The following is a 27,579-nucleotide window of genomic DNA, read 5'->3' as shown; positions in this document are numbered from 1 at the left end:
AGACAAAGGACAACAGTGGGAGAACTGATGGAACTCAAATAAGGTCTATAGTTTTATATCAATGTTAATTTCCTGGTTTTGATCATTATACTATGATTCTGTAAGATGTTAATGTTCGGGGAAGCTGGATGTTTTCCAACTTTTCTGTAAGTCTAATATTATCCCCCCTCCCCCAAAATCTCTTCCTACTTGGTGATTTCTCAAAGTCTTTCCTTCTGCTTTTCATAGCTAAACATTTTCCTCTTACTCTGGTTAATATCTCCAGGACTGGACAGGGGGAGCGGCAGTGAGACTAGACTAGAGGGCCATCCTGTCAAAAAATAGAAATATTTACAAGGCTCCAGGCATTTTGAAACATTTTCTCCCTTTATATTTTCAAATTTAAAAAGTAACATATGTTTTAACAAGTAAAACAACAGAAAGATAAATAAAACTTATTTATTTTCCCTTCTCCTCCAAGGTAGCCAATGTAAATATCTTGGTGTGTATCCTTCCACACTTCTCTTTGTTCATATAAACATACACATTCATATATACACATATAATGGTTTTAAAAATGTTTTTTTAATAGAAATAGAATCATATACACTATCTACAATTTGCTCGTTTCATATATCACAAACATCGCCACAGATTAATAGATTTCTGGGTTTTCCATCTCAAATTTCTTTACTCACTTACATACTTGAGACAGACTTTTTTTTTCTCTCTTTTGGTTCAGTCATTTATATATATTTTTCTTTTTGGCTTTTTCTCCTTCTGACTCCCCCATGCCCCACTTGCATCACCCACCTCCCCCTCAACACAAAGTACATTCTTCTGTTTTTCACCATGCACATAAAATTATACATAAATATATTATGAATATGCCTTTATCACTTGTAGACACTAGAAACATTTTGTTACTGATTCACAAAAATGGGGTCATATCATACACATGTATCCCTCACTTGCTTTTGTCACTCAAGAAACCTGAAATTCCATTCAAGTCCACTAGCACAGCTTTAATTTGTCCACTTTAACAGCAGTATAAACATTCGAAGGAATGGATATGCCATAGTTCTCCCCATTCCCAAACTTCTCTACTGATGGGCATTTTGTTTGATTCCAGTGTTCTTGCCACTAGGAACAATTTCACAATAGATGTTTATGTTCATCTGTCCTTTATGTATTAGAGTTCTTACTTCTAAGGGGAAGATTCCTCCAAGTGGCAATGCTAGGTCAAAGTATCTGTATTTTAAGTTGTAACAGATGTTGCCAGATTGCTTTTCAAAACTGTTTACACCAGTAGTGTGCAAGGACACCCTTTATCCTGCCCGCAGAAAGCATTCCTGCTTTCTTGATTTTTTTTGCCAGCCTGGATGTATACACTAATCTCTTTATAACCTTAATGTGCTTTCCCTGGCCACTACTGACTGAGGTTCAACATCTTTTGATATAATTCATCAGTGATTTGGATTTGCTCTTCTCACAACTGTCTATGCATATTGTTTACCAGTGTTTTGTTTCTGGGTGTCCTTTTCCCTGTCAACCTGCAGGGTATTCTTTATCTGATCTTCTCTGCAACTATTTTAAACAATTTAAACAATTTCTTGTTTAATCTATTGATTTTGTTTATGGCATTTTTGTCATTCAAAAGATAACACTTTCTATGTAGCTATTTTTATGCATTTTTTTCTCTTAGAAATACATTATTTCAATTAGAAAGGACATTCAAGGATTTCATAATGCAAAAAGCTATAAAAACACATAATGTTGTAATTACATAAAAAAAAACACTACTGTAAATGGAACTGCTTGGTTTTGACCATATACATTTCTATACTATCTTTATGGACTATGGATTTTGCACAAAGAAATATCTTCTCCCTTTATTCCAACTAATTGTTCTTGTATGTGAGCTGCTTTCTATTCCAGTATATCCAGAGTGGTAGAATATCAAAGCCAGCCATATAGCCAAAGGTTGCTCCTACCTTACAGAAGATGGGCCATGCCTGCCATGCTCTTGCCCTATCCAAGCCATATTCCTATAAAACTAGAAACTGTAATAGCAGATGATTATTCTCCCAAATGGATGTAATTCCATTTCTATTGAAAACTTTCAGCCATGCTTTGATGTTTTGTCCTAATAAACATAAACAAGGTACAGTAGTAAAAGTAGAGGAAACAACTGCAAATAAAAAAGTTTTCCACACCAATTCTATTAGTAGTACTCTATTTAGGATAAAAATTTCATGAAAGGGGAAACAAGACATAAGCAAGTAGAGACAGCATTTCAAAAACTTTGTTACCTTGTGTGATAATGAACTGCTTTCAGAGGATGCACTTGGTTTCATTACTAAATATAAAACAAGACTTATGGCAGGAACAAAAACAGAACAGACGTACAACCATGTTAAATGTATTTCCAACATTGAGAAGTTCTCCAAGAACAATGATGCTTAAGATAATTGAAAATATGCACAAAAGATGGGCATGTAATAGTCTTTTGGAATCAATATCTTTCATGGTATTTTCTTGGGTTTCCCATTCATGGAAAGCAAGGAGGGCCATTGCCTCCCATCATCAGGTATGGATTGCTGCCCTGACCCCTGATGCAGTAGTGTTCTATTATTTTTAAATAGCTTTTGCCTGTCCTGCATCGATAAAGATATCCCAATCCCTAGATTGTACATGTATCTGCTTTAATTTTCTTATAAGAATTTTATCTTTTAAATTTAAGTCTTAAATCCACCTAGAATTTATTCTGGGTAAGTTTGTGCTTAACCAATTTATTTTCTTCTAGACTGAAAGCCTTTTTAAATAAACTACTCCTTTGATTTGAGGTTCCACCATATACAAAATAGACCTCACATATGCTGAGGTCTATTTTTGGATCATCTATTCTGATTCATCCATACATTTATCTATTCCTTTCCCAATACAATATTAATTTGATTAGAAAAGCTTCATACTATAGTCTGATATCTGGTATGACACTATTTTTATTTTTCATATTATCTATCCTCAGGCATTTATTTTTCCATGAACTTTAAAAAAAGTCATTGAGACAATGTATTTCCAAATGAATTGCATTTAAATTATGAGGTGCTTACTGCAAGTGCAGAGAAAAGTTCTTGATTTCTGTACCTTGTGTCCTTGGAAAATTAAATCTTAACTCCCCCCAAATTATAAATCTCTTCAAATTTATTGGTATACAATCATATCACAAGCAAAAAGTCAGTTTTACCTTTTTCATTGTTTATACCAATTATTTAATTTTCTATTTTTACTTCTTTCAGTGGAACCTGCAAGACAATATTTAATAATAACAGATAGTGGGCATCCTTTTTTCTAGTACTATTAAATTCCTGGTTTTTAAAAAATGACTTTAGCATAAAATTTACAATTGAGTTTTTGGTAATAAGACTCTTATCTCTTTACCAAAGAAAGACAGTGGTTACCATCTACCACAATTTAATTTATAGTTTACATTAGCAATTGATGCAAATTCTACTAAATATCTTGTCAGCATATATTGATAGTTCATATGATTATTATTCTTTAAGCTAATATTTTATTGATAGATTTCCTATTACTTACCTAACTAGGCAGTCTTGGTATAACTGCTACTTGGTCATCATGGTGCCTCAATCTATAGGTATATTATTCAATTCTATGTGCTATTATTTTAATTGTAATTTTTGTTTCTGCAGTCATAAGAGAGATTGATCTGGAGTTTTCTTCTTTTCAGACTATGTTAGGTTTTGCTGTTAAAACTTATTCTAACTTCATAAAATAACTGGGGAGCTTAGTCTATGGAGTGAAATACTTTAAATTAACACTGGAATAAACCCTTCTTCAAAGGTTAGATAGAACTAATCATGAAATCATCTGCACCTAAAGCATTTTTCAATTGTGGATCTTTAATTACATTCTCAACTCTTCAATGGTTAATCACTCTGTCAAGTTTTCTAAATCTTATATGCAATTTTCTGACTGCAATTATATTTTGCTAGAAAGGTATCTACTTCCTCTATTTTAAAACATATGGATTTATAGTTAGTTATATGAGGTATTTTTTTTAACATTCTTTTAATCATTTCTATATCTGTGGCTATGGCTCCTTTCCCATTCTGGGTCAAGTATTTTTAGAGAGAGGCAAATGTTGAACAATCTACATTCTAAGTAGCCATTTCTTTTCTAGTATAGATGACATGGCAGCTTGAGAAAGGAGGAAGTTTTTCCCCAAACACAGGAATGTTTGGAATTTGGGATTTCATGTCCACGACATTTATAAGGAAATTTACAGTGAAGCAAAATTGATGTCACTGAATTTAAAAAACAAAACAAAAGATTTCCTCTTAATCTCTACATGAAACAGATCCATAGGTTTAAATTATACGACCCATATAAAGAGTGTCCTTTCTATGACTTTTTGTAAGATATTTTATGCAAGACTACAAAAATGGGAATTATGTAGTCTTGCATAAGACTACAAGACTTATGCAAAAAACAAGGACACACTGTTTTTTCTCAATTAGTGAGTGTTCTGAGTAATCAAGTTTACAGTGTTTTGTTTTGTTCACCCAGTAGCAGCTTGTTAAACTATTCCTTAAGTTTTCCATTTTGACACAAATAAGTATGCTTATTTGTTTGGCTGACTTAATAAGGGCTCAATAACAACTGCTATAACCATTTACATATATAACAAAACGGTAGGAGAAATGTAGCTGGCATAATATGTTAAAGTTACTTTGAAATAGCTGGTCATGTTATTTCTATTGTTATTATTTTTTGTCTTGTTAAGACACGAAAAGACAATGGTGATATTTAAGTGTGGAAAACTGGCATTCTATGTACTATGTGGCATATGTTTGATCTATTTATGTTAAATCCACACAATTTCAAAATACAAATAGTATTTATTATGCTGTTCACTATGGGATGTACCATAATATACCTGTAAGTCTCTTTACCTATATCTTGTATTATTGTCATTCTATTGAAGATATTTTTAAACTTTCATATGCCAGAATGACTATCTGTATATGCTTTACAAAGTATTTTCTAAAAAAACTTGGATCACAATTTGATCATGAATTCCCTTATGGTAAAACATCTTGCATGGTAAAACATTTACCACCAAATTAAATTAATGAGATTTCTTTTCAGGCTGATTTCCTTGATAAGCAAAGGAATTGGTTATCTTTCTCAAGGCTTTTCCACAATCATTAGATTTTCATTCCTGTAGGCATTCTTTCTTGCATGAATTTTCTGATGTCTACTGAGATTTGGCTTCTGATAGAAAGCTTTGCCACATTCATTGCATCCATAGGGTTTTTCTCCTGTATGAGTTCGCCAGTGTTTATTGAGGCATGACTTTTGGCTGAAAGATTTCCCACATTCTCTGCAACGATAGGGTTTTTCTCCTGTATGCATTTTCCGATGTACATTGAGGTATGACTTCTCACCAAATGACTTCCCACATTCACTGCACACAAAGGGTCTCTCTCCTGTATGTGTTCTCTGATGTTCTGTGCGGTGAGATTTCTGGGTAAAAGCTTTCCCACAAAAAAAACATTCAAAGGGCCTTACACCAGTGTGAATTCTCTGGTGTTTAATGAGGGTTGACTTATGTGAAAAGGCTTTCCCACAGTCACTGCATCCATACGGCTTCTCCCCAGTGTGACTTCTCTGATGCCTAATAAATTCAGACTTGTAGCAAAAGGCTTTTCCGCACTCACTACAGACATGGGGTTTCTCTGTAGGTGGAACCCGCTTCCGTTTGTACACGACAGAATTGGTTACTGCTGCTTTATACACAAGTGCTGGGTTATGGCTGAAAGCTCTCTCACACTGACTGCATTCCCAGGGTTTTTCGCCAATAAGTCTTCTATCATGATTTACATGCTGTAACAATTTCCCATATCCATAATACTCATCTTGCTTTTTTGAAGAGTTTCTCCTAAAACCAACCGAATCTAACTTATGTTTAAAACTCTTTCCACATGGGTCCCAGTTACTGGGGCTTTGAATTGAAGGAAAAAGATCAGCACTCAGAAGTGATATTTTCCTAACCTTATCGTATTTGTGGCTTCTTTCCTTGGGCAATGTGTTCTTGCTGATGAATGCACCTTGCCTCAAAAGCATGCCATGCTGTCTTCCCCTCAGGACATTAACTTGCCAGATGTCTTCTGGAGAAAGTACAGTGAACCACTCCTTATGAATTTTTCTATTTATTATGATTTGGAATAAACCTACTTAAGAAATGCCATCAAATTTAAAGGGTACACGATATATGAATAGAAAGCCTGACTATAACCTAAAGCACCAGTGCAGGGAAGAGGTATATAGGTAGAGAATTCTCAGAACATTAGCACAAATGGAAAGGTGAGTACAGACAGAAATGATTTTGAAGAAGGCAGAATGATATAATAGAGCAGAGGTTTGCAAGCTTTTTCTTAAAGGGCCATATAGTAAATATTTTAGGCTTTGTGGCCATAAGATCTCTGTCACAAATACTCAAATTTGTCACTGTAGTACAAAAACAGTCACAGATAATACTTAAACATATGGATATGGCTGTGTTCCAATGAAATTTTTTTATAAACACAACCTGTACGCCATAGTTTAACAATCTCTGTTATAGAGAAAAGGAGTTTACATGTCATACAGAACCTTGCTACTCAATACACTGGTTCTCCAATGAGCAACAATAGCCTCACCTGGAAACTTGCTAAGACATGCATAATCTTAAACTCCTCTCCAGACCTACTGAATCAGAATCTGCATTTTTACAAGATGTCCATGTGATTCATGGTGTCCATGATTATACATGCACTGATAGAGCAGTCATCAGGGAGTTTATCAAGATGGACTAGTTACAAGATAAATGGCACAGAACTTGAAAGGAAACCAGGTAAAAAAAATGTAATCAGCAAAGCTAACAAGGACTTAAAAGGGTTCTTGGTAAACTTGGACAGGAAAAAATTTACATCTCTATTTTCACTAAACTCTAACTGCAATTCAGCATTTCCTTTTATTACTAATGAAAGCAGCAAAATACAATGTATTAGCAGTTCTGTGACTTTGTATTAGTTTGTGAATACGGTATTTTCATGTCACAATAGTCACAGTATAGTTATTGAAGACTTTCCAAAATATATTTACAATCATCTCTACTTGAGATCATGCAGTTATTACATTGTCTTCTAAATCTCCTTATTTAAAGTCTGAAGAAGCATATTTACTACTCTCTCATACATTTTGAAAGTATTTTATGACTGTATTTTCTAACATACTATTTTGATAATTACTATACTTTAGTAATTTATTTCCTTTGAAGTATTATGGATTTTTATTTTCTTAATATGTTAAAAAAAAAAAAAAAGGGAGATCTACAGGCTTCACCAGACCACCTAGGGATCCCAAAATGATTAAGAACCCCTGGAATAATTGGGTCTGATTTTAGGAGAAGTTAGGGGAAAGTCAAAAGTGGGGAGGAAGATCAAAGCCATGTCTCAAAGAAAAAAGTCAACAAAACCAAGACATAAGATAGAACAATTAGAAAACAATTAGAATGATAGAGACAAAAGATTCAAAATGAGAAAGTGGTAGCAAAGCTCTGGAATGAGAAGCAAGATGGAGGGGTAGGGTAAAAAGCATGTGTGTGGGAGGGTGGAGGTAAGAAGAAGGTATCGAGATTTAGGAGGAACGAGGATGACCACAGTTGTTTGACATATAAAGAACAGGTGAGTCATACCTGTGGAGGTGATCCACAGCTGGTGAAATGGGGGGTGGGATGGTGCGTGAGGGACAAAGAGGCCAGTTGTATACATCATGTGGTCTCAGAATGGGTGACCTATTTGAGGGTGTTATATCACTAGAAGAACCAATAGCGGAAGACAGAAACTGCAGCAGCCCCTTGGAAGGAAAAAGCTGGGCTGCATCCAGAGAAACAGAAGATACAAAACACTTAGTACTGAGGGCAGACTGGATACATTTTTATGGGATATGCAGTTATTAAGTAAAGTTCTTGAAAGGGAGAAAAGAAAAGCAGCTAATAGTTACTTTAAATACCACAGTTAGGGTAGGCTTCTGATAAGTCAAATGAAAGAGAAACGCATCCCAGAGGGCACCAGAGTACAGTGGGTAAGAGCACTGGTACTGGATGGAGCCTGAAGATATCCTTTACTTGGTTTTTGTCTTTAAACATGTTTCCTAACCTCTCTGTGTCATTTTGGCTAGGTTGTGTTGTCAGGTGTTTGACCAAACACTGGTCTAATTGTAACCATGAATGTTTTTGTATATGGGATCTGTATTACAATCAGTTGATTGCATCTATCAAAGGAGATTGTCCTCAGGAATATGGGTAAGTACATCATCGAATCAGTTGGTGCTTTAAAAAGCCAGAACTGAGGGTTTCAGAGGACATAAGAATTTCTGCCTCAACTTCAACAACGACCCTTGCTGGAATTTCCAGGAAGGTAGCTTTTCCTGGGGAATTGGGACTGTGGGCTTCAACATCACCTTTATCAGAGTTTCCTGCCTGTGAGTTCTTACCCTATGGAGTTCGGACTTACCAGCCCCCAAGATTGCACAAGCTAATTCCTTTTAGTAAATCTCATATATATATGTATGTATGCATGTATAATCTCTTAATATATCTTATTACTAAGATATTTCATATCTTAATATATAAGCTCTTACTATAATAGATTAATATATAATCTCTCACATATATATCCTGTTGGTTTTGTTTCTCTGGAGAACCCTGACTAAGACACTAAAACAATCTGTGATTGTCTTCTCCTTTGTAAATGGGATAGTAAAAGCTGGCCACCTCACAGATGTTGTAGGGGTTAAATGAGTCAATATATATAAGGTGCTCAGAACAGATCCTGGCATTAAGTGTCGGCCAATAATTCCAGTGGTGCTGCTGCTACTACTCCAGTTAGTGAAAGGTAGATGGTGATAATTTCAAAGATATAATTTTAGGGAGAAGGATGAAAATCACTTGAATTTTGGGAGGTTTGTATAATACTTAATTCAACTATGGGATTACAATGCAAAGTATAAATGGCAATAAATGGCATCAAGAGATCTGGGAACAGATAGCCCTGACTCTTACAAATTAACCCCACAACTTGCAAAGAGAGTAGAAGTTCAGGGGCATCCCTAAGAGGGGGCCTTCAACACTCAGGGTGCCATGGGTATTTTCAGGATATTTTACAAAGCAGATGGAGAGGGGTAGTTAAGATGATGAGAATGAAGTGGAGGTGGTTAAGATAGACCCTACTCAGCCATCTCCTTTACTACCTAGTCATCCCTGATCACTTCCCTGCCCCAAATGAAGTTCATTGCTTCCTCCTCTAAGATCTGTGACCTAGCAGTGACTTAAATTTAAGTAAAATTTGAATTTGAAGAAAAAATGAGAAGAGAGATTATGGGTATGGCCAGTCATCTGGAAAGGAAGAACAGAAAACAGGAAGGGACTGGCCGTGACAAGAGGCTCACCTTACCCACAAAGAATGCAGATCTATTAATGCCTGAATCAGAAAAAAAAGGGTGTATCGATAACTTCAAGAGGAGACAGACCAAGGATTCTAGAGAAAGGGAAATGGACTAAGTACATGAGGCAGAGTTGAGACTTGAAGTAGAGAGAGCAGGAACTCCTGGATATGGAGCATGGGATATATGGAGGTTGAGAGTCATCAAGAAAGCTGAGACTTTCAGAGGAAAGTCTTCATCAGGTGCTTGCAAAGCTCTACAACTTTTAAGAACAAGACTCTGAACAAAATTTCAAATGTGCCAGCCCCACACAATACCACTTTTGTTGGATATCTTATACTCACCCCAAGAGTGGCAACCTGGGCACACAGCCTCACAAATCCATGGTGCTTCTTCCTGCTCCAGCTTGAGGATCACATCTGGTTTGGTGCCTTTATAACCTGTCCCAGGGAAACCATCCAGGCCTTGGGCTGAGCTCCTTGGTCTTCAGGGCCTCTCAAGGGTAAGGACAGGCAGCTTTAGAGGCCGCACAAAAGACATTGCACTTGGGAGGAGATTGTACACACACCTCATTTAAAGCCCAAAAGGAATTAGAATCCAGAACCACTGAAACTCAACCCAAACTTACTGAGGCAGCACAGTGTAAGGGCTAGGAATGCAGTCTGGGTAGCTAGACTGCTGAGATTCAAATCCTGGCTCTGCTATGAACTAGCTGGGTGGCCCTGGGCAAGTTACTTCATCTCTCTAAGCTTCAGTTTCCAAATCTGTAAAATAGGGATATTAATAGCACCTACCTTATAAGGGTCTTATAAAGATTAAATGAGTTAATATTTTTAAAGTGGCTAGAACACTATTTGGCACATAGAAAGTGCTAGGTAAGTGTTAAATAAGTAAATAGGGTACTTTAGAGGCTCTATAGCTTTAGCAACTGAGAAAGGAAAGCATAATCTGAATTACATGGCAGATCTATCCTTACCCACTGAAACAAGGTTGCTGTAGGTTTCTAGCATCACATCCCGGTACAAGGCCCTCTGAGCAGGATTCAGGTGGTGCCACTCCTCTTTGGTGAAGCCCACGACCACATCCTTGAATGACACGGGTTTCTGCTGAAGTTGAAATGATTGACATTTAGTTATGTGGAAGAATGTTTTTATAATGTTTATAGGCAGAACTTACCATGAGGATGCATCTATCTAGAATGCCTTTGATATTCCTGGCCTTATGCCATATCCAGTAGGAGAAACAAAAATTACATTAATTGGAAACCTACCAATGAGCCAAAGACATTGACTGAAGACCCGCTGGTGTCTGACCCAGTTCTGGTTGCTGGGGACATAGTTACAGATGATTCCTGACCTCAAGGAGCTCAAGGCCTGGCATAGAGAGAGCAATGTACAAAGCCATCAGGGTTACAGTTGTCATAAGAGCTGTGATGACTAGACATCCAGGGTGTAGCATATGCACAGAGAAGCAAATGGCCCATTAACTTTTTCAAGGTCTGGTTAGGTTTCAGAGTCAGGGGTATATGGACCTGAATCTTCTCTGCAAAAGGGTGAAAAGACACCATTCCTCATAGAAGCAGCAGCATGAACAAAGGCATAGACAAAACAGAGAACAATATTTTGCTAACTAGATTTCAATATAATTGGTTTCCTCAGTAATCCAATAGCTTTTTTTTTTTTTTTTTTTTTAATATGGGCAGGTACCAGGAATCAAACCCAGTCTCCGGCACAGCAGGCGAGAATTCTGCCACTAAAACACCATCACACTGCTCAATCCAATAGCTTTTAAAATACATTTTAAAACATTTTGCCAGGAAGGGGTCTGGAAGGATCTAGGGCACAGAAGAAGGCTCAGACTTCCTGGTCTAGATAATAAAGATTTTGTCTTGTGCCAGTCCCATCCCTCAGAACTGGGAACCTAGAACTTGCTGGTTTGAGCCACCTTTAGAACTAGGAGATCAGTCTTGGGGCTAACATGCTACTCCAAGGGTAGCACTGAGAAACCACTGCAGAAAATCTGTTTTTGCATTTATTATTTATTGTTTCTTATACCTACCTGTGTCTAAGTACACCCAGAGCTTGCTAAACCCAGACTCCCAGGTCCTACCTGCTGATTCAGTAGGCCTGGGGGGAGAACTGCTATTCTGTATTTTTGTATTTCTAACAAACTCCCAGGAGATGGCAATGTCCTAAGATGTTCTGTGAGCAGCAGTGCTGCTTGACATCAGCCACAGGAAAGCCTCACAGGGAAATATCTTCAGAAAAAAGTACCTCAAAAAGTTGTCTTCCCTAGAGATAAAAATATGCTTCTTCCTTATGGACAATACAAATCATAAGCTAACAGTGTTTGCCTTTTGGCCAGGCTGCCAGGAAGATCTGTTAATGACTCTGTTGGACTTTCTACTTCATACACTTGAATTCCAACAAAAAATAACCCTTGAATCACTGCTTATATCAAGTTTGGAAATAACCCGAATGTCCATGAATGAGGGACTAGTTAATTCAGTCATCTTTTATGCCTGCAGTGAAGTATAATGTCACTAGTAAAAAGAATGGTGTATTTGAATGTGTGTGAGGCTGTGGGGAGGGGGAGCACATATGGGAACTGTATTTTCTGCAAGATTTTTCTGTAAACCTGTAACTTTTCTAATATGAGAGAGAGAGAGAGAGAGAGAGAATATGAGAATGGTATGGCTCTAAGTACTGTAAGAAAATTAGGTTTAGCTTTCACACAAGATGGTGCAGGATAGGGCTGCAGAACAACTCAGGCCGCAGGGAGGAAGAGTGCCTCTGACATAAGCCTAGAATTGGCACCAAACAGGTAGAAACAAGTTTAAAAAAGTAACAGCCAGGGTCATTGAAATAAAAAGCGTAATCAAAAATGGGAACCTTCCAATGGAAATTTGAATTAGTTAGATTATCTGGATAGGCTGTAACCTCTGTAGCATCCAATTAGTGGAGAAACAGGGAGACTTGTGGGTTAGATAAATATCACGGCTATTAGTTGCTCAGGGTACCAATCACCATTTTTCTGATGGGCACCTGTTCTTCCAAGATCGTGAATAAATTATTTTCTTCTCCACAATTGGGTGAGTGCTTATTCTCTTTCAAGTATGTTCTTTCTAACAATTTGGGGGCTCGTCCAGGATCCAAGGCTTCAGAGGAGGATTCCTGGGGAGGACAAAGGAAAGGCATGCCCCACTGATTAAGTGGTCTCAGACTCCGCCATTGGGGGCCCACCTCCAGCAGCCAGAAGGACATGAGACCAGATGCTTACATCTGCCAATTGTGAAGAAGGGGGAATATCTGCCTCATGGTGACCAGACAACTCTGCATAGATCAAGGTAAGAAAAAGGCCATTAAGTATTGCTCTAGTGGTTGGGATGAAATCTGATTAGCCTGGTGGTAAGCAAGCATGGAGTTCCAATCTGCAGTTTCCTTTTCCCGCGAGGGAAAGGGCTGGAGTTGGATGAAGCAAGATGGTGCCAAAACAAAGGAAACCAGGCAAGACTCAGAAAGGGTAGAATCTCAGAATGGGTAGATTCAGTCGGCCAGCAAGGGAAAAAGGGAAGGGGTACCTATAAAACCCATCCCCGAGAACATTCCTCTGTTTAGTCAGACCAAGGGAAAGAAAAACGTACATTTGGACAAAAGAAAGCATTGTACTGCCTGATGTATTCTGGCCAAAATATGGGCAGATGAGGACTGGTTTTGCGTGAGATCTTTAAGGCCTCACTATACAGGGGATAAAATTGGCTGTACCCAAATCTCAGAACTTAAATAAAGCCTTTGAGGTGTCTCAAGGAAAAGACAGCTTAAACTATCCAGTAATTTTTAGTCCTTAAAAGGGTCATGAAGAAGCCACCCAGAGTTACTTGTATTCTGGTAATTTTCTAAGTTTTGACTCTTTGGTTCAACAGAACTATTTCAAAGTAGTATGTGACCACTTGATGCAGAATCTGTGCTTATAATAAATCCCTTTGCCAAATGCAGGAATTGCAGACTTGCTACTAACAAGAGTGAAGCAAATGGGTGAATAAAACTATCTTGATGTGAGAGCATTTTCCTGTAGAAGTTGTCTTGATGAAAGTGTCAGTGCAGGAATTCGACTCCTAGGAGGGTTAGGGTATCTCCTAACAGGACCTGCCAACTACTTCTGAGCAATAATGTTGGCATTATTTGAGGTGGCAGAAAAGATGCCTGTTTTCTAATTTATTTAGGCAAGCAGCTGAGCCAAGGAGAGGCTGGATGATTAAAGAGACACAAGGGATTCTTAAACTAAAGATGCGTCTTTTCTGGCAAAATCTTGTTGGGTACTGTGTTTTTTTTTAAGGAATGAACTTAAAACTCCCTCTGCTTACCTGCAAAAGTTGACGGGCCAAGTAAGGAAAGACAGACCCTGATAGTCCTGTGGCCCCAAAATGTAAAGAGGTCTTGGGCTAACATTCAGAAAAAGATCCAGAAAATAAGTAGGTGGAAGGATAAACCACTAGGAGGGTTATTAAGAAAATCTCAGAGTGTATTTTAGTTGTGATGTTTTGCTGTATTCAACTTTACTGGTAATGGCAGCCCTTAAGACCCAATCAGGCTCCTTTCTTTGCTTCCATATTTTATCTTAGATGCAGAATCACTTGTTCTTTCTTTAGCGCAGGCATGGGCTGCTTTGTCTGCTTTGTTGCTTGTCTGCTTTGAGGTGTTGTATAAGAGGGAGGTGGGGAGCAGGTGAGAAAGGGGTGTTCAAAACTGCTCAGTGTCAGGGCTGTAAAAATGAATGGCAGTGAAGCGTCAGGCCCATACCTGGCTGTCACCAGCAGTCGGGATGTGTGTGAGAGAGATGGGAGAGGGACAGGCTGCCCAGATCCTCCAACCCTGCAAATGCTACTATGCTGCAATGAGTAAGAGGGCTGCTCCGGTGAACCTTGAAGCCTAGGGCGCAGGCCTAGGTAGAGCCGCCGCAGGTGCAGATCTTGGTGGTAATAGCAAATATTTAAAAGAGAACTTTGAAGGTCAAAATGGAGAAGGGTTCCATGTGAACGGTAGTTGAACATGTCAGTTGGTCCTGAGAGCACGGGCTCGGTACCTGCCCATCTCCTTCCTCTAAGCCTCAAACCTCTCTGCCATGTATGGACCACCCTTGGGCTCCCAGGACTGCACAGCTGCTGGCTCCTCTTGGGGTAGGGACCAGTGCCAGGGATGGGCCAGGGACAAGTTCGGCTGAGGGGCCAGTGCAAACGCTGGCTGGGTGTTCCCCAGGCTGCCCGCCAAGTGGAGAAACCAAGCCACTTAGTTGGATAGCTTCCCCTGACAGGCCATTGGTTATAATGGGTTGTGAAAAAGGAAGAGGAAAGCAGAAAGAAGTTAAAATCATGTTGAGCACAGTCGACCATGTGGTCAAGAAAGGATTAGAGTTAAAGCAAGGAGGAGACAGGCAGAGGTGAAATAGAGAAACAGTCTGGGCCAAAGGGGATAAAGGAATGAGGTGGGCACAAGACTCAGCTGGGTGCTATCACTGCAGGAAACCTGGTCATTTCAAAAGGGAATGCCTGGGAAGGAAGAAGGGGGATTAAAGGAGGGAGGGGAGGCCCTGGAAATTTTTCAGTAAGGGATATTGGTGATAGTTGCACAACATTTTGAAGTAATTAATGCCACTGAATTGTACAATTGGAGTGGTTAACATGGAAAATTGCATGTAATATATATTTCACCACAAAAAGAGAGAAAACAGTTCAATGTTTTTGTAAATTACTGGCTTCTCATTTAATAACATACAGACCTATGCCCTAGAAGCTGTAGCTTAAAATACTATCCGATATGCACTGGGTAGACTCTAAGGATTTTGGAAGGTACACTGAAGAAATCTAGAGTATGCTAGCTGCAAAAAGATAAATAGAAAAAAAAATGTTAATTTGATAATCACCAAGGACTGAAAAAGAAGAAGGAGAAGAAAGAGGCAGAGGAAGAAGAAGAAAACAAAACCAGTCAGCTGTGATTGTTTTTATGATAAGCTCTTGGAAGGAAAAAAAAAAAGGGTTTTGGTTATATAAGTATTTGTTGATGCTAAAAAAGTAATAATAATAATAAAAAAAACAAACAGTTCTTATTAAAAAAAAAGGGGGGGGAATGCCTGAATTTAAAGAAAGAAGGTAGGGGGATACCCTTAATAAATTTTAAAAATTAGGGAGGTTAAAGCCTCCTCATCTCAAGGGCCCGCCAGGAGCCTTTGATAAATCTAAAGGTGGGCCTATATCAGGTAGAAATTACATTTCTGGTGGACACTAGGGCAGCTTGATCTTCTGCAACGCATATTGCAAAGGAAATTAACTTCTCGGTAGCTCCCTCACAGTTTCAGGAATAAAAGGAAAAAGATTCAAAGTTTCCATTACTGATATCTATTGGGAAGATAACCAAATTATAAGCCCCCTGCTACACATTCCAGAAGCTAGGAGTAGCTTGTTGGGAAAGGACCTAATAAAACCCATGGAACTGGCTAATGGGCATGACCCAAAACTACTATACAGAAAGGCAGCAAGAGTGTTGGAGCATCTGTATTTGAAAAAAAAAAGTCACTGCCAGTTGGGACTGGGAGGGACAGAAGGGGCACATTGAAGGAAAATGGCTTTGGAGGCAAAACCATGGAGGCTGAAGTCTGAAGCTGGGGCCTTTAGCAGGAGAGAGGACCCACCTAAGGATTTGGGGAGTGTGGGTTTGCCCCAAGGGCAGAGGATGGGCCATCCACCTCATGGTGTAGGAGTGGTGCCACCTCAGGCCTTGGAGAGAGAGTTGAGCACATTCCTTGGGGGTCAGGGGGAACCTGGCTACCACCACATGCTGGGGTTGAGCATGTGCCCCAGAGGTGGTGGAGGGCCCAAACATGGCCCCTATGCTTGGAGAGGGATGAGCCAAGGGGGGTGTGGTCTCTCCAGGGTTCCCTGGGGTTGCATTTGGAAAGAGGCAGGCTGCTGTGTGGATCCTTAGAAAGGGTGGGACTGCTGCTTTCTGGGGCCCCGAAGATAAATGACTTAGACTTTGAAGTCTAGTGGAGTTTGCCCTGTAGGTTTTTCAAGGCTGCCTGGGTCTGGTGACCCCTCTGTTCCTTCCAATTTTTCCTTATGTAAATGGGAATTTGTATCCTATGGCTGTCCCTCCTTTATATGTTGGCAACTAATGACTTGTTCTGAGTTTTGCAGGTCCAGAGCCAGAAGAGAGTTTTGTCTTAGGACAGACCATGCCAGTAGCTGACTTTGCAAAGGACCTCTTCCTTAAGAATTATGTACAGGCTTTGTCCTCTACTCTGTTGTCCCTCAGGCACTTTAGCTTGTTGTCAACGCCTCTTGAATGTGTTGTCTATCAACACCAACCTGGCAGTTGGGTCCTCATCAAATTGTGAAAAAGAGTCCAAACTCCAACCGACCTGGGAAGGATGTTGACAACTGAAATGGCCATCAGGACGCCAGAGAAAGGCTGGACTCACTACACCCAAGTGAAAGGACCAATACCGAAGCCAGATGATAAGTACCCAACAACACAGTCTGATTCCTGGGAAATAACTCCTTTAAAATCATGTTAAAGAGCTAATAGTTGGGAGGGTAAAAGGGTTTTTTTTTTTGGATTTGGGGTTTGGATTCTGTACTATAATCTAACATGGTTATAGTGACCCTGGCCAAAGGAAAGTCTTACCAGAGGAAGACAGATGAGGGATCTGGGGCCCAATTTAAAAATGAGAAAAATTATACTAGTCATAATGCTCCAAATTGGGGACGCAATAAGCCCTGTCAAATTAGTAATGAATATAACTGAAGTTTATAGCCCCAAAATGTACAGTTTGATGAAAGGCAAACAAAGTCACCAGGATAGAGGTGGGACAAAAGGGTTTAAGCAAAGGTTTTATTTCAGTGAAAAACAGAGCCACCCAGGCAGCGTTTCAAGAGAAGGAGAAAGATGGGTGCCCTAAGGTAGCAGTTGGGGATGGGGTTTTTAAGGCTTAGGGTTAAAAAGTTTGTGGGGTGGGGGGCAAGGATTAGACAAGTCCCTATTGGCTGGTTTTCAGATATAGGGGGCTAAGTTTGGAGTTGGCAACTTTCCGTTGGTAAAGTTTAAAATTTCAGTGCTGTCTTAAGCATGCAGGGTTATAAATGCTGGAAGGCAAATAATAAAAAATGGGAGTTTACACAAGAATGCATTTGCTGGAGAATGGAGGCTCAATAATGAGAAGTAACTACAAGAAGGCAGCCAGTGGAGGGTAAAGGAGATGCTAGGCTGAGGCAGTTTGGGGTAAGAGGCTTTCTGAAATATTTACAGGGGTAGGTTACATCCTGGGGGAAGGGGTCCTATCCTCCAGGCCTAACATTTGATGCTTGGCAAATAATAGACTGTGGAGACTTAACAAATTGAGTGGGAAAAACAAATACTGAGTCCAGAACCAGCCAGGGGGGTGTTATAGTGAGCCTATCTTTGCCCCTCCTGGGATGATATATGATGGACTACCCAATTTCAAGGATGAACTGTGGACATGGAATTAATTTCACAGACCTGAAGGCAGTGTAATCTGCTGGTGATAAACATCAAGAAAGCAGACAAACATCTAGCAGGGGGCAGCAGCAGAAAGATAGTAATAGTTGATAGAATATATGGGATGGGGGCAGACCTCACTGGAAAAGATCCTCTAGGAAGGTTCAGGATACAAGTCCTGTCCCTAATACCAATAACACCCTCTCCAGTTAACTCTTCAATAGTGCCTAAGGACACTTAGCTAAAAGTCAGTTCCCCATTACAGAATAATCTCAAAGTTGTCAGGGTGGACAGAACAGGAAACTTGGAACAAACCATAAAGGTAGGGACAGGGTGCAGCGATACAAATGCCTGGGTGGAATGGATCATATGTTGTACAGTCCAGCGTCTAAACATAAGCAACTGTTACGTGTGTCAAACAGGCTGACCCACTGTTCATGCCCTTTCCGATGTATATGGAGGAACATGAAAAGAAGTTCAAGTCCATAGTACTCCTTTTTCAGAATACTTCTCTTGGTGAAAATTGTAGTACATTGTACTCTCTTTTCCCTCTAGTCAGGGGTGGAAAAGTCAAGGCCATACTGGCTTCTTGCCTCAGTTCAGAAAACCACTCTGCCTGTCTCTCTCTAGATGGGAAGAAGGGCTCCAGGACCTTGGGACTATAGTCTCACGTACCCCAGCATGGGATGTGACTAAGGATAGTATTTGGCAATTTCTCCAGTTTAACCACACCACAAGCAGGTCTTTGGTAGTATAGTGGAAAGGGCATCCCCTGATCAGTTTTACCCAAGAAGGGGGAAGTGACCTGTGCTCTGGTCCAACTGGCCATCCCATTCACCCTGGCATTTGAAAAGGAGGAGGATTGAGTTAATTTAGATAGTATAGGGGTGCCAAGGGAAATCCCTGATGAGTTTAAGGCTAGATATTAAGTAGTTGCAGAATTTAAGTCATCCTTATTCTGGGTCACCATTGCTGATGGGTCACCATCAACAAAAATGTAGATTGGATTAATCAAATCAATTATATCAAGGATGCAGTTGAAGGAACAGCAGAAGAGTTAGATGCTACTAGCCGAATGACATAGGAGAACAGGATGGCCCTAGACATGATATGAGCTGAAAAGGGAGGTGTTAACTTTTCGGTAAGGGATGGTTGTTATACATTTATCCCCAATAATACAGCCTCAAATGGAACTCTCACCAAAGCTTTACAAGTTCTGAGGGCCTTATCTCAGAATTGGTGAAAAATTCAGGCATTAATGATTCCCTCATGGGATGTTTAAAAAAAACTGATCTAGCGGCACTATCCATGTTAACTTCTTTAATCATCCTAGCTGGGGTACTCACAGCATTTCGGTGCTTCATTATCCCATGTGCCTGAGGATTAGTTCAGAGATTCATTGAGGCTGCCTTAACCAAGCAAATACCTATTCAGTACAAGCAAAACCCATTGTACCCTCTTATAAAGGAAGATCCTTATGATGAAAAGTGTGAAAAGGCTCTTATAAAGTTTGAAGAAAGAGTAAAATGTAAAAACTAAAAAGGTTCAAAAAGAAATAGGGGGGATTTGTAAGAAAATTAAGTTTAGCTTTCACACAAGATGATGCAGGATAGGGCTGCAGAACAAATCAGGCTGCAGGCAGGGAAGAAGAGCACCTCTGACATAGGCCTAGAATTGGTTCCAAACAGGTAGAAACAAGTCTAAATAAGTAATGGCCAGGGTCATTGAAATAAAAAGCATAATCAAAAGTGGGAACCTTCCACCAGAAATTTGAATTAGATTATCTGGATAGGCTATAACCTCTAGAGTATCCAATCAGCAGAGAAACAGAGGAGGGACTTGTGGGTTAGATAAATACAGCAGCTATTAGCTGCTCAGGGAGCTGACCACCATTTTTTGGATGGGTGACCATTCTTATAAGATCTCAAATAAATTATTTTCTTCTCCACAATTGGGTGAGTGCTTATTCTCTTTCCAGTACAGAGTTCTTTCTAACAGTACTAATATGGAAAATCTCTAGGATAATTGGAGGGAGGGAAAAGGGTAAAGCAATATATATAAGTATGCTGCCAGGGTATCCACATGTAGAGAGGAGGCTGTAGTGTTTCACCCAGATGCTTCTGGGGAACCAATGCACTCATTCTCCCAGATGCTGCAGGCTAGAGAACTGCCCATCTCAAAGTTACTTCCCTTCTCTGGGGCATCAGTTTACAGCCACTGACTGGTTGATTTCAGAATATAAAGGTCTCCTTGCCTCCATTCAGGACATCCCAGTGGGCCATCCCAGCTCCAGAGCATCTTGTAATGCTACCTAAGGTCTCTATTCAACAATTCTCTATGCCTAATCCTGCTTTCCCTTACTTCCTTGCAGGTGTTCTGACAGACTCCCTAATAAACCTGCTGTATGCCAATCTTCATCTCAGAATCAATTTTCTTGAAAACTCAGCCTATGGCAAAATTTATATTCTTGAAATCCAGACAGTTTTTCCAAATGGAAACTGGGTGGCTGGGATACTTATTTTCACTATGTACCTTTTTTGTACCTCTTGATTTTTAAAAACTCCCCTTCAATAAAACATGAATAAATTCAAATGAATGTCACACGCTCACCTGTTGCTCAATCATTTTCTGCTGTTCCCGGAAAAAGATCTGAGACCTGTAAAAACAGAGATTAGGAGGAAAATGATGAAGTATAGCTTCAGAGATCACAATGAAATTTCCACTAAATTCAGAGTGTGGATACATAAAACAGACTTTCCAAGAGGTGAAAGCTGCTACCAAGGAAGAAATGAAAGTTATTAAAAAGTTAAGAATCCTTATCCACATGCAAAAGAATGAAAATGAACCCCACCTCACACCATATACAAAAATTAACTAAAAAAAATGGATCAAGTCAATGGACTTGAATTTAGAGTTCAGAACTAGACCCTCAGATCTGTGGCCCCTAAATGCGCTGAACTGGGACAGAATGGTCTCTTCAATAAATAGTGTTGGAAGAACTGGATATCCATATCCAAAGGAATGAAACATGACCTCTTCCTCATGTCCTATACAAATATTAACTCAAAGTAGATCAAAGACCTAAATATAAGAGCTAGTGCCAAAAAACTCCTAAAAGAAAATATAGGGATCTTCAAGACCTAGTGATGGTAGCAGCTTCTTAGATATACCCAAAGCACAAGCAACGAAAGAAAAAATAGATAAATGTGACCTCCTCAAGACTGAATACGTCTGTGCTTCAAAGGACTTTGTCAAAAGGGTGAAAAGGCAGCCAATTTATTGGGAGAAAATATTTGGTAACCACATATTTGATAAGGGTTTGATATCCAGATTACATAAAGAAATCCTAAAATTCAACAATAAAAGGACAAACAACCTAATTATAAAATGGGCAAAGAACATGAATAGACATTTCTCCAAAGAGAAAATACAAATGGCTAAAAAGCACATGAAAAGATGCTCATCTTTACTAATTAGGGAAATCCAAAATCAAAATCACAATGTGATATCTCACATCTATGAATGACTGCTATTAAACAAACAGGAAACTACTAGTGCTGGAGAGGACATGGAGAAACAGAATACTTATTCACTGCTGGTGGATATGTAAAATGGTACAGTTACTGCGAAAAGCAATTTGGCAATTCCTCAGAAAACTAAATATGGAGTTGCCCTAAATAGGGAGTTGCCCTATGGCCTGGCAATTATGCTATCTGGTATATACCCAGATCTGGAAGCAGGGACATGAACAGACATTTGCATGGCAATGTTCATAGTAGCATTATCCACAATTGCCAAAAGGTGGAAACAATCCAAGTATCCATCAACCAATGAATGGATAAACAAAACGCGGTATATACATATGTTCTGGTTTGCTAGCTGCCGGAATACAACACACCAGAAATGGATTGGCATTTAATAAAAGGGGATTTATTTCATTAGTTCTTCAGAGGAAAGGCAGCTAACTTTCAACTGACGTTCTTTCTTACGCGGGAAGGCACAGGATGGTCTCTGCTGGCCTTCTCTCCAGGCCTGTGGGTTCCAACATCTTTCCCCAGGGTGATTCCTTTCTGCATCTCCAAAGGCCTGGGCTGAGCTGAGCTGTGAGTGCTGAGATGAGGTATGCTGAGCTGCTTGGGCTGTGCTATGTTGCGCTCTCTCATTTAAGCACCAGTCAATTAAATCAAATATCATTCACTGCAGCAGGCACACCTCCTAGCCAACTGCAGATGTAATGAGCAACCGATGAGGTTCACGTACCATTGGCTCATGTCCACAGCAACAGAACAAGGTGCATTCACCTGGCCAAGTTGACAACTGAATCTAACTACCACAATAGATGATGGAATATTACTCAACAGTAAAAAGGAATGAAGTCCTAAAGTATGCAACAACCTGGATGAATCTTGAGGACAATATGCTAAGTGACATAAGTCATATCTAACTAATTAGAATATGTAAGTTCATAGTCATACAACTTAGAAAATAGGTTACTAAGAGATAGAATGAGACTAGAAACAGGGATCAGTTGCTTAATATGTACAGAATTTTTAACAAGGTTGAACATAAATGTATGGAAATGGATAGAGGTGAAGATAGCTCATTATTGGGATTATAAATAATAGCACTAGACTGTAGGTGAATATGGTTGAAAGGGGTTGTTTAGAGTCCTGTATGTCATGAGAAGGAAAGCTAGAAGTTAAAATATCAGAAAGTATAACACAGTGAAACTTATGGTGGACAATGTTTATGATTAACACTACAAACATAAATAAGTTCTTTCTTGAAGTAGTACAAATGTAGGACACTTCTACAAAGATGTAACAATAGAGTAGCGTATGGGAAAAAAAAGTACCTGTTGCAAACTATGAACTACAGTTAACAGTAATATCTTCTTTCATCAACAATAACACATGTACCACACCAATACTAGTAGTCAATAATAGGGGGGATAATAAGTTTGGAGTGTTTTGGGTTTTCTTATTTTAGATCTATTTGTTATTTTTCTTTTTGGAGTAATGAAAATGTTCTAAAATTGACTGGGATGATGATTGCACAATTAAGTGATGGTATTGTAAGACATTGATAGTATTCCTTGGATGGATTATATGGTATGTGAATATATCTCAATAAAATTTGACATTTAAAAATAAAGGATCAGTGACCAAAATATGAGCTAAAACTATAATACTCTTAGAAGAAAACAAAGGAGAATATCTTTGGGACCTTATATTATACCAAAAGTATGAGCAACAAAAGAAGACAGAGATAAATTGGATGTCATCAAAATTAAAAACTTTTGAACAATAGGCAAGATGGCGGCTTAGCAATGTGCGCGTTTTAGTTCATCATCTAGAACAACTACTAAATAACCAGAAACAGTACAGAACAGCTCCAGGAGCCACGATAGTGACCGAACACAAAGCATACCCCAGTCTGGACCAGCTGGACTGGCTGCGAGTCTCCGGAACTGTGAGTTCCTCAAGCTGTGGCAGCCGGTGCCCGGTGCCACTTCCCCACAGGCGGCTTCCCGGAGGGAAAGGAAAGACACTCTAACAGTAGCAGGGACTGAGTCCAACCAAACACCAATTGTGGCATTAATAAACAAATTCTGACTACTAAAAATAGGCCCCCAGCTCAGGTAAAACTGGTCAATGCAGAGGGCGCTTATTGGGCTAACTGAAAAAGAGGAAAGGGGACGAAACAGAGGTGAAGTCCAACTCAGGTGGAATCCCTCCATCAAGGAATTCAGACCCCAGGGTTGGGAAACTTGAAGCCATTAAAACCAGCCTATAACCTCTCCTCTGTCTCCACCACGCCCTCAGCAGGGAGAGCCTTCCAAAGTTAAAGGAGCCACAACATCTTTTGCTGGTGGGACGCTCAGGCAGACAAGCACCACATACTGGGCAGGATAAGAAAAACAGAGCCCAGAAACTTCACAGGAAAGTCTTTCAACCTGCTGGGTCTCACCCTCAGGGAAAACTGATGCAGGTGATTCCTTCCCCCCAAAAGGAGGCCAGCTTAGTCCGGGAAAACCCGGCTGGAGTCTGTAATACCTATGTATACCCTCCTAAGGGTGGGGAGGGAAAAGGCACCAAACAAGCAGGACAAGAAACAAGAAAACAAGAACTGAAAAATTACCCTCTGTTAAACAAAACTTAAGCTAGAGGCCCAGAAAAAGCTGAACTGAAGGTCAAAGAACAGATAGACAACAAACTCATCTAGCAAGAAAACCCTAGGTAAGATAAGTGAAAGCAATCTCCAGAATAAACTAATTAAGGTAATTAAATGTCTAGATGCCAGCAAAAAATAACAAATCACACCAGGAAAATTGAAGATATGGCCCAGTCAAGGGAACAAACTAATAGTTCAAATGACATACAGAAGCTGAAACAATTAATTCAGAATATACGAACAGAAATGGAAAACCTTATCAAAACCCAAATCAATGAATTGAGGGAGGATATGAAGAAGGCAAAGAATGAACAAAAAGAAGAAATGGTAAGTCTGAAAACACAAATCATGGAACTTATGAGAATGAAAGATACAGTAGAAGAGATGAAAAAAACAATGGAAACCTACAATGGTAGATTTCAAGAGACAGAGGTTAGGATTAGTGAACTGGAGGATGGAACATCAGAAATCCAAAAAGAAATAGAAACTATAGGGAAAAGAATGGAAAAATATGAGCAGGGACTCAGGGAATTGAATGATAATATGAAGCGCACAAATATACATGTTGTGGGTACCCCGGAAAGAGAAGAGAAGGGAAAAGGAGGAGAAAAACTAATGGAAGAACTTATTACTGAAAATTTCCCAACTCTTATGAAAGACCTAAAATTACAGATCCAAGAAGTGCAGCACACCCCAAAGAGAATAGATACAAATAGATGTTCTCCAAGACACTAACTAGTCAGAATGTCAGAGGTCAAAGAGAAAGAGAGGATCTTGAAAGCAGCAAGAGAAAAGCAATCCATCGCATACAAGGGAAACCCAATAAGACTATGTGTAGATTTCTCAGCAGAAACCATGGAGGCGAGAAGACAGTGGGATGATATATTTAAATTACTAAAAGAGAAAAACTACCAGCCAAGAATTCTATATCCAGCTAAATTGTCCTTCAAAAAATGAGGGGGAAATTAAAACATTTTGAGACAAAAAGTCACTGTGAGAATTTGTGACCAAGAAACCAGCTCTGCAGGAAATACTAAAGGGAGCACTAGAGACAGATATGAAAAGACAGAAGACAGAGGTGTGGAGAAGAGTGTAGAAAGAAGGAAAATTAGGTATGAAATATATAATACAAAAGGCAAAATGGTAGAGGAAAGTACTACCCAAACAATAATAACACTAAATGTTAATGGATTGAACTCCCCAATCAAAAGACATAGACTGGCAGAATGGATTAAAAAACAGGATCCTTCTATATGCTGTCTACAGGAAACACATCTTAGACCCAAAGATAAACATAGGTTGAAAGTGAAAGGTTGGGAAAAGATATTTCATGCAAATAACAACCAGAAAAGAGCAGGAGTGGCTATACTAATATCCAACAAATTAGACTTCAAATGTAAAACAGTTAAAAGAGACAAGGAAGGACACTATCTACCAATAAAAGGAACAATTAAACAAGAAGACATAACAATCATAAATATTTACGCACTGAACCAGAATGCCCCAAAATACGTGAGGTAAACACTGCAAACACTGAAAAGGGAAATAGACACACCTACCATAATAGTTGGAGACTTCAATTTCCCACTCTCATCAATGGACAGAACATCTAGACAGAGGATCAATAAAGAAATAGAGAATTTGAATATTACAATAAATGAGCTAGACTTCACAGACATTTATAGGACATTACACCCCACAACAGCAGGATACACCTTTTCCTCAAGTGCTCATGGATCATTCTCAAAGATAGACCATATCCTGGGTCACAAAGCAAGACTCAACAAATTTAAAAAGATTGAAATCATACACAACACTTTCTCAGATCATAAAGGAATGCAGTTGGAAATCAACGATAGGCAGAGCGCCAGAAAATTCACAAATACGTGGAGGCTCAAGAACACATTCTTAAACAACCAGTGGGTCAAGGAAGAAATTACAAGAGAAATCAGTAAATATCTCAAGGCAAATGAAAATGAAAACACAACATATCAAAACTTATGGGATGCAGCAAAGGCAGTGCTAAGAGGGAAATTTATTGCCCTAAATACCTATATCAAAATAGAAGAAAGGGCAAAAATTCAGGAATTAACTGTCCACTTGGAAGAACTGGAGAAAGAACAGCAAACTAACCCCAAAGCAAGCAAAAGGAAACAGATAACAAAGATTAGAGCAGAAATAAATGAAATTGAGAACATGAAAACAATTGAGAAAATCGATAAAACCAGAAATTGGTTCTATGAGAAAATCAACAAGATTGATGGCCCCTTAGCAAGACTGACAAAAAGAAGAAGAGAGAGGATGCAAATAAATAAGACCAGAAATGGAAGAGGAGACATAACCACTGACCCCAAAGAAATAAAGGAGGTAATAACAGGATACTATGAACAACTATATGCTAATAAACACAACAATGTAGATGAAATGGACAACTTCCCAGAAAGGCATGAACAACCAACTTTGACTCAAGATGAAATAGATGATCTCAACAAACCAATCACAAGTAAAGAAATTGAATCAGTCATTAAAAAGCTTCCCAAAAAGAAAAGTCCAGGACCAGATGGCTTCATATGTGAATTCTATCAAACATTCCAGAAAGAATTAGTACCAACCCTGCTCAAATTCTTAAAAAAAATTGAAGTGGAGGGAAAGCTACCTAATTCATTCTATGAAGCCAACATCACCCTCATACCAAAACCAGGCAAAGATATTACAAAAAAAGAAAACTACAGACCAATCTCTCTAATGAATATAGATGCAAAAATCCTCAACAAAATTCTAGCAAATCAAATCCAACATCACATTAAAAGAATTATACATCATGACCAAGTAGATTCATCCCAGGTATGCAAGGATGGTTCAACATAAGAAAATCAATTAATGTAATACACCATATCAACAAATCAAAGCAGAAAAATCACATGATCATCTCAATTGATGCAGAGAAGGCATTTGATAAGATTCAACATCCTTTCCTGTTGAAAACACTTCAAAGGATAGGAATACAAGGGAACTTCCTTAAAATGATAAAGGGAATATATGAAAAACCCACAGCTAATATCATCCTCAATGTGGAAAAACTGAAAACTTTCCCCCTAAGATCAGGAACAAGACAAGGATGTCCACTATCACCACTGTTATTCAACATCATGCTGGAAGTTCTAGCCAGAGAAATTAGACAAGAAAAAGAAATACAAGGCATCAAAATTGGAAAGGAATAAGTAAAACTATCACTGTTTGCAGATGATATGATACTATACGTCGAAAATCCTGAAAAATCCACAGCAAAACTACTAGAGCTAATAAACGAGTACAACAAAGTGGCAGGTTACAAGATCAATATTCAAAAATCTGTAGTGTTTCTATACACTAGTAATGAACAATTTCAGGGGGAAATCAAGAA

At 39.0% G+C, this 27,579-nt stretch overlaps 1 protein-coding gene and 1 pseudogene across 21 annotated transcripts in view; both read right to left on the bottom strand.

Moving 5' to 3' along the window:
- Positions 1–1,591: 1,591 nt before the first annotated feature.
- Positions 1,592–4,623, bottom strand: LOC143660081 (GPI ethanolamine phosphate transferase, stabilizing subunit pseudogene; annotated as a pseudogene).
- Positions 4,624–4,638: 15 nt separating this feature from the next.
- Positions 4,639–27,579, bottom strand: part of ZNF793 (zinc finger protein 793) — a 45,433-nt gene continuing 22,492 nt past the window's right edge. For 13 of the 21 annotated variants that reach the window (XM_077133469.1, XM_077133477.1, XM_077133468.1 and 10 more), the window contains 5 exons: positions 20,613–20,658; positions 10,763–10,865; positions 10,469–10,598; positions 9,837–9,932; positions 4,639–6,176 (listed from right to left, as the gene is read on the bottom strand). In XM_077133469.1, the coding sequence (XP_076989584.1) occupies positions 5,194–6,176; positions 9,837–9,932; positions 10,469–10,598; positions 10,763–10,828 (1,275 nt within the window). In that variant the 5' untranslated portion in view covers positions 10,829–10,865; positions 20,613–20,658 and the 3' untranslated portion in view covers positions 4,639–5,193. Of the gene's footprint in view, positions 6,177–9,836; positions 9,933–10,468; positions 10,599–10,762; positions 10,866–20,612; positions 20,659–25,735; positions 25,786–27,579 lie in introns of all 21 variants that reach the window. The other 8 variants (XM_077133480.1, XM_077133482.1, XM_077133479.1 and 5 more) reach the window with 5 other exon arrangements.

This window comes from Tamandua tetradactyla, chromosome 16 (genome assembly GCF_023851605.1).
Source record: "Tamandua tetradactyla isolate mTamTet1 chromosome 16, mTamTet1.pri, whole genome shotgun sequence".
Lineage (NCBI taxonomy): Eukaryota > Metazoa > Chordata > Mammalia > Pilosa > Myrmecophagidae > Tamandua > Tamandua tetradactyla.
This window is presented reverse-complemented; position numbering and strand designations above follow the sequence as displayed.